The following is an 8,349-nucleotide window of genomic DNA, read 5'->3' on the forward strand; positions in this document are numbered from 1 at the left end:
AGCGAAAAATAGAAGAAGGTTATGGATGAGGAAATAGATTCCTTGGCCAAGAACAAAACCTCAGACCTTGTAGAACTTCATAAACATAGAAGTGTTGATGGATGTAAACGAGTTTTCAAATTGAAGAGAGATATTGATGGAAATATTGAAAGATATAAAGCGACATTGGTAGAAAAAGGGTATTCTCAAATAGAAGGTATTAACTTTCATGAGATTTTTCTCTAGTTGTAATTTATTTTTTCTATTCATATGATGTTAGCACTAATTACATTAATTGACCTTGAGTTAGAGCAGTTAGATGTTAAAACAAATTTTCTTCATGGAGATTTGGTTGAGGAGGTCTATATGGAACATCCAGAAGGTTTTGTAGATGAATGCAAAAGGAGATTAGTTTGCAATCTTAGGAAATCATTGTATGGCTTGAGACAATCACATAAGAAATGGTACAATAAGTTTGATTCCTTCATGGTGAGCCAAGACTTCACTAAAAGCGAATATGACCATTGTGTGTACTTGAAAAGTTTTAAAGGTATATTCATTAACTTGGTCCTGTGTGTTGATTATATGCTTGTTGTAATCAAAAGGATGGAAGGGATCAACAAGTTAAGGGATCAAATTGATAGGATGTTCAATATGAAGGATCTTGGAGTTGAAAAAAAAATCTTTGGCATGGAGATACACAGAGGCAGGAAAATTCAAAACCTCTGGTTATCACATCAGAAGCATGTGGAGAAAATACCTACAAAGTTCGGGATGAACAATGTGAAACATGTTAATGTACCTTTGGCTTCTCATTTTAAGGTGTCTTTAGGTTTATTTCCTAGTACTGATGAATAAAAGGAGTATATGTCTTGTGTACTTTATGTTAATGCAGTAGGTAGCTTAATGTATGTGATCGAGTGTCTACAAGACTTGACATTTCACATGTAGTTCGAGTTGTCAATAGGTACATGAAAAATCTAGGAAAAAAACATTGATGAGTAATGAATGGGTGCTTCTATACATGAGAGGCACAAGTGACCATTGTATCATCTTTAATGGTTGTGATGATTCACTTGTGGATATGTTGATTCAGATTATGCTGGTGGCCCTAACAAGAGGAGATATACTTTAGGATGTGTCTTCACTCTGCAGATGGAGATATTAGTAGCATGTCAAAGCTTCAGGAAATAGGTGTTCTTTCCACTACCAAGGTAGAGTATATAGATGCTTCACATGTTCATAAAGAGGCACTCTAGTTGAAGGGTCTACTAGGTGAGCTTGGAAGAAGGCAAGAGAAAGTGATTGTATTATGTGATAGTAAAATTGTTATTCATTTGGCTACTGATCCATCTTATAACAACAAGACTAAACATATTGATGTAAAATACCATTTTAAGATAGGTAATTAATGGTGAGAAAGTAGAATACAAAAATATCTACACATAGGATAATTGTGCTGACATGTTTATGAAACCAATTTTGGTAGAGAAGTTGTGGTGGTGTTTGGATTCTCTTGGCTCATAGAAACGATGATGAATGGACATGGGAAAGGGATTAAGAATTTTTTTTCAAGGTGGAGATAGTTAAAAATGACAACAATTAAAGAATTATGTAAATGTAATTTTTTATCTCAATAAATCTTGTTTTACCAATAAGGTAATTGAATAATGTTAGGCATTTCGTAACGGTGCCTATTGATTAAAATGTTGTAGCATGAGAGGAACAATATATGAGAGAGTCATTGTTTAACCTTGATTAATAAAATTATTCCAATCCTTTGCCCCATGGAGGTTTCCTTGACATACTGTTAGGGTTTTACCACATATATCTTGTGCCTATGTTTATATTTTCATTTTCCCGCTTGTTTGTGCATTTTTCTTCTTGTTAAATTAAATTTATGGGTTCAAAAATACCAACAAAGACAACTAAGAGCCTCTGTTGATTGGAAAATGAATTCATTGTTAATCACAATTAACTTGTAGTTATTTTATTGCACTTTAAAATTATTGTTGATTATTTTCTCTTATTGCTAATGTTTTTTAATTACGAGGGGCATTCATATTTCTCTTGGGTGATTTGTTACAATCACTCATAAATATAAGTAGGGTATAAGCATTATCAACTTGTTATTAGTGGTAATTAGAAAAGATAAAATGTTGAAACCAAGCTACTCATTAAACCATTATTCAATTTTATATTTTATTTTATTGATCTGAGATTTAAATGTTTCCACTCATTTATGGAAACTACAACATCTATTCCTTACTACATTTTTACTGAGTCCATATTTAAATCTCTACCCTTTATAGACACTGCAATATCTATCCCTCTCATACTAGCATGTAGAGCACCTTGTTTAGATAATCTTCGGCAAAATCACATAACCAAAAGATTGGTTATGTGATTTTTCCGAAGATTATCTAAACAATGTTATGGATCACAGAAGTCTAAATTCCTTAATGTAGAGCACCTCTTAACGCAATTAAATGATATTTGAGAGTTTAGTCACCAAATAGTCCTTTCAAATCCACCCTTCTACTCTTATTGATTATTTTGAATCCTTGTATTTATTGAAAATAATGATAATATTAAATGACATTTTTAATTGATAATTTTGTTTATTTTTTTTTAAATTAAATAAAGCCACCCTTCTACTCTTTTTTATTATTTTGAATCCTTGTATTTATTCACAATAGTGATAGTAGTAAATGATATTATTTTTTTTGTTGATAAAAGAACTTGTATTTGTTCATTAAAAAGATACATGTTGCAGTCCAGATTGCCTATGCTCTCCCTGTTTCACTGTGACTGGATTTGTTAGCTAGGAGAGAAATACAAAAACAAATAAGATGTTGCCATTTTTTACATGAAATCCAAAGGAAAGAAAAGGCACACATCCCAAAACACAAGAAAAACAAAAAAACAACCGACAAAAAGCATTTACAGAAGAGGATTTGGTTAATGAGCAACACCTTGGCCCACAAGGTGGTCGTGCCCTTTGTGCACATGGAAGTTGATGTGAGCCAGCTGCGCTTCAATCTCATCGAGCCATTCACTGGTTCGACGCTAGATCCATCGTATAGAGGCAAGACGATCTAGAATTTCCCCTTGGCTAAATTGAATATCATTTATATAAGCAATAGTCTCATTGCGGTCTTCATACCTCTCTTGGCGAATGACATCGAGACTGGCCACAATATCCCACAGTTGGTCGACAATCATGGTAAGCGAAGGCGATTGCACCACATGACCTAACGACTGAGCACGATCGTGGGCAACCTCGCCCTCCTTGTCCACACTTCCTTCCATATCATCGTTCTTAGCCCCCTAATTGGTTCGCTCCCCAAGCAGATCTTGAGGGCCGACACCCTGCTCGGCTTGACCCCTCTGTGGTTCATAATTGTTGCGTAGTCTCTGCACCAGGTGGTCAAAAAATAGGGGTCTCCTAAACCACACCCACTCTTCAACACTTGAGAGGGAGCTCAACCACACACCACACACAATGACCATGATCGTTTCCGACCCACCAGTTATGACTCCAATTGACACAATCACCCAAAAGCAGACCAATGAAACAAAAGGAACTCCCAATTTGGCCACCACAAGACCCCCCAACGACACTAAGCCTTATGGTAATGCCCTCCTGAGAAGGGAAACCAGCTAGAGATGCCGAACAAAGACAAAAAACATAACTCCAAGGGTAATTTTGGGAGGAGGGAAAATCACCACTTACCAATTTTCTCTAGAGTCCCGAAAGAAACACTTAGGGTTGAACACTGTCACTCATCCTGCCACCACGCAAGTAATACCCAACATTGTAGCCGCCCACTGAGTGGATTCCCAAGTCAAATCTCCAGGATCCCACACCACCCATCAAATGCCACATTGGTAACCAACTTCCTTTGAAGCAAAACCTCTCAAAACAACAGGTGTGCATAGGTGAAGAGCTTGTTCATACAACTTTTGTAGAACTACTCAACCAACTGCCCATGCTAAGGAACCAAATGCAGTAGAACACTTAAGAATGAGAAAATATAAAAAAGGCCTTTAACATACTCGATACATCAGATCCAATGATGCCACTTGGTATGGCTTCCATGTTGCTTATGAACACGTGTCATATCCAATAAATTCACTCCACTACAGCAATACATAATACTTAACAAATATATAATTTTAAACTTTAAATTTAATAAATTTAAAAATTAATTAAAAAACAAAACAAAACAATTATTTAGAAAACCATTTAATTTATATAACTATAATTAATTTAAACTATTAATACAACTTTTCATCTAGATAACATTAAATGGACCTTTCAAATCCACCCTTTGGATATTTGTATTTATTGACCTAAGTCTTTAGAAGACAAAGATGATAATGATATGTCTGGATAACACTTTTAATGAACTTTGTTTTTTATTTTTTGTTTTTAAATTAAATTAAATGTTCTATTTCTGCAAATCCTATTAAAAGTAGATAAAAATGGTTCTGTTAGTGTACTTGAGCAAGAGAAATTTTAAAATTTAATAAATTTAAAAATATACCTTTACTTAAAAAAAAGTTGACAAAAGAAAATTAACAAACTTCAGAAAATCTTATAAAAATTCATCCAAGAAAAAGGAATACAGTAGTTATAACAGAAACAGGGTATAAACTTGTTACAATAATATTAAAATATAAACAACTTAGCAGTTGCTCCTAGGATCCTACCGGGCACACGGTGTTATGGACAGGATAACTCTTTTCCGAGTATAACCTCTGCTACATAAAAGAAGAAGGGAATTCGTCGCTAGCACTATAAAGTTCACGAAACACTAGTTTTCTCGAAGCTTCTCGCTAGTGAATGATGGAATATTTAAATGCCAATTACTGTAGAGTTTCTCTGGTAGATCGGCCATTTTGCAAGCTCGGACAAGATTCCAGCTGTTCCATTAGTCCCCTAGCTTTACCGGCTATGTAAACTGCTTTGAGCAATTTCCTTTCCTGCAAATCTACGGCCCATTTCTTGCAGCTCTCCACTAACGCGGCCCTGACTTTCTCTATACAACTACCAATGATGTCTGCTAATGCGCTTTGTAATTCATTCATCAGTTCCTGAACATTAGTTGATGATCCGCAGTCGATGCTCTTGCACAATTTGTATAACGCGTTCCCTGCAGCCGCCTTTTTCCAATCCAAAGAGTCTTGTCCGCGTCCGATAATCTCAGCGTTCCTTCTACTTTCTTCTGCAACCTTATCAATTACTGCAGCTGCCTCTTCCATACATGCTACAGTTGTATCCTGAGAACTGTTACTTGGAGCATTCTCTGCACTCTGTTCCTGTAATGTTTTGAATAGATTATCTGCAGCTTTACTCAGAAAGCTGTCCGTTTCTGGCTCATCGTCTTCAACCAAATTCATCACTTCACATGCCTCAGAGTATGCTTTTAATGCATCTGTCCCACCACTGGGAGACAGCCTAACGATTAAATTGATCAATGAGACTGCTGTTAGCTTCCATGACGGTTTTCTGGCGCATATAAAATGCTTCTCCACGTCCAGTGCAGCGCCAAGATCTCGCTTCCACAAAAACTTCAAACCTCTTTGAGAATCCGATGTTGCAGACAGTATACCCACACGTACTTCCGATTTTCTATATTCTGCCAGAAAACTGACTAGGGTTTTGCAATTTTGGCCATCCATGTTGCCCTCTTTTATAAGATCCCTTGCTTGTTTGATAGACTTTTGATTGGATACAAATACAGTCCTTGGAGTCTCCTGTAGAAAGTTCACATTGGCCAAAATTTCTCTGTATTCAGAAATATCTTTCTCCAGTTGCTCTTCATGTTTTGACAATAACATTGATGATACCTTGTGCATAAGTCTATTATTTAATATAAGGACTGAGAAGAACCAACATCCTTTGCTGAGGTAGACCACAAAAAGCTGCAGAAAAAACACGCATTGGAGCAATCTCCTTGATAAACCTAATTCTGTTCCTTCCTCTACAACCATTTTACTTACCCTTTCATCAATTTTTCGTTTTCCCTTCTTGGATTCCTTCGCTTCCTGCTGCTCAACAATATACCTTGTCCAAAAATCTTCTACCCGGAAAAGACTACGCCATGTCTCCTCCTTCCTTTCCCATGTTCTATAATATGTTACCGAGGTGATACATCTCCAGCCGATAATTGCCCATCCTATTAGGATGAATACAAGTTCCAAGATAAATGCTACGAATTTTAACCAGAACTGTGCACCGGCAAAACCCTTAATGATTGGACCCTGGACAAGCCATCCACCCACTGAACATAAAACACAGAGTGTGACCGCCAGTGCGGCTGATGAAGATAACACTGATTTGGCAATAATGGACTCAGGGTAACATGCACGGGCCACAATCCAGGACTTGAGAGCATGATCTTCTACGGCCTGCCACGAATTCTCGACACCATCTGATTTCTTTGCAAGAATTATGGGAATTCTTTGACAGACGATGACTCTGATGCTTTTATTGGCCATTGTTGCGCAGCTGAGAAGGAGAATAAGCCATACTAGAGATATCGATATTATGATGCCTGATATGATGAACGAACCCTCAGTAACCCGTTTGGCGTTTGGCCGATCATAGACATAACCGGAAGGCACAGGTGAGCCAGAGTCAGCCAAACGGCGATGGACAGTGAACAACTCGGAGGAAATGTGGAGGAAGATACTCAGAACTAGTGCTCCTAATTTGCCCCATGAATCCTCATAACCGGGACGGGCCATTCCGGGCAACAAATAGGCTACCAACACACACAACATTACTCTGCTACTATGTATCATATACAAATTATTTTTAAGGATCTCACCGTTCCATGGCTTCGGATTGTCCAAGATGTTTTTGAGTAAACTGCTCTCTCCGTTGAGCAGATTCAGAATCTGGATGGTCAGAGCACTGAGAACGAGCCAGTCTCCAGGAATCCAGTGTGCTCTCTTCTTTATTGCTTTCCATGTGTCCCTTCCGAGAAGGACAATGAATACCAGCACCCCTATCAAAAGCCCTACTAATTGGGTAAACTCATCAAGAGTTAGGGCCGCCTCCTTAACCTCGCCCTGGTACGCCATGATTCAGAAAACCAGAAAGGAAGATGAGATGGAAACGAAGCCGGCAAAAAAAATGACTTTATTTCATTAGACTCTGGAGGCTGCAAGTTAGTTTTCTGCTAAGATAGGTAATCGTAAAATTCGCATGAAAATGTCTTGCCTTTTGTACATACCATCCCCGAAGTCTTCGTTTTCGTAGGTTCTGGAAACGTTGAAAGTTATTATCGGAAATTTCGGCTCAGCTGAGAGGTTCAGTTTTTTTACATCAAGGGACATGTGTAAGTATGTAATCTCCTGAAAAAAATAATAATTTTTTTTTTCCTAATGCCTGTGAAAATAAAAACAAAACTCAAATAATGAGTATGTAATTTCTTGAAAAAAAATAATATTTTTTTTTTTCTCCTCATGTCTATTAACATAAAAATAATTATATAAATAAATAAATAATTATTAACATATCAATTAATTGAGTGGTTGATATTTCATTTTCATATTATTTAGTTATTTGATATTTTACTTTCACTTTAAGTAATAAATAAAATATTTTGATATCTATCTTAAATAATATAATTTTATATAACTTTACAGATATAAAGTAATTAAAACTTTAGTGAATATCTCAATATAAAATTTGAATAAATTGTTTGAATATCCATATTAACTAATATATTTTAGTATACACTGTTTTTCTTTCTATATATAAAATGTGTGTATTTATTCATATATTTTTTAAATTTTTTATTTATTTTATATATATATATATATATATATATATATATATATAAAATCTGAACTAATATTCTTTTTATTAAATCAAACCTCCTTTTTTTTTTCTTTTTTTTTTTACGGTAGTTTATTCCTTCACGTATATTTATTATTATTGTTATTATTTTTATTTATTTATTTATTTATTTTTTTCAAGTACTTTTAAACTTAATCTCCTTCATATATATCTATATATATATATATATAATAATTAAATAAATAATTTATAATTTTAATACTTATATACTAATATTTATTCTATTTATCTAGTTAATACTTTTAACTATTTATGAAACTACCAATTTACCTAAATTTAATTCATTCATATAATTTATATATAGGTCTTTTGTTTACTTTTAATTTATAACTGATTTGATTGACGTCGAAATTTCTTTTATAATTGTTATGGATCACAGAAGCCTCAATTCAACCAAATATTTCAATTCTTCAGAGGAAAAAGTAATTAAAAGTAAAATAATATAGTTATTTTTAATTTGAGAAAATGTTAAACTCATTCAATTTTTAATATAA

The 8,349-nt window shown here is 34.7% G+C and overlaps 1 protein-coding gene across 1 annotated transcript; it reads right to left on the reverse strand.

Annotated features, from left to right (window-relative positions):
• Positions 1-4,627: 4,627 nt before the first annotated feature.
• On the reverse strand, positions 4,628-7,336 carry LOC149145588 (uncharacterized). The gene is made up of 2 exons (XM_089448307.1): positions 7,227-7,336; positions 4,628-7,062 (listed from the first exon to the last, which is right to left on the reverse strand). The coding sequence occupies exons 1-2, from the start codon at positions 7,227-7,229 to the stop codon at positions 4,852-4,854; spliced, it is 2,214 nt and encodes a 737-aa protein (XP_089304433.1). The 5' UTR covers positions 7,230-7,336; the 3' UTR covers positions 4,628-4,851.
• Between the last annotated feature and the right edge of the window lie 1,013 nt (positions 7,337-8,349).

This window comes from Pinus tabuliformis, chromosome X, assembly GCF_031772625.1.
Source record: "Pinus tabuliformis cultivar Carrire ecotype Pingquan chromosome X, CPIR1, whole genome shotgun sequence".
In the NCBI taxonomy this organism is placed as follows: Eukaryota; Viridiplantae; Streptophyta; class Pinopsida; order Pinales; family Pinaceae; genus Pinus; species Pinus tabuliformis.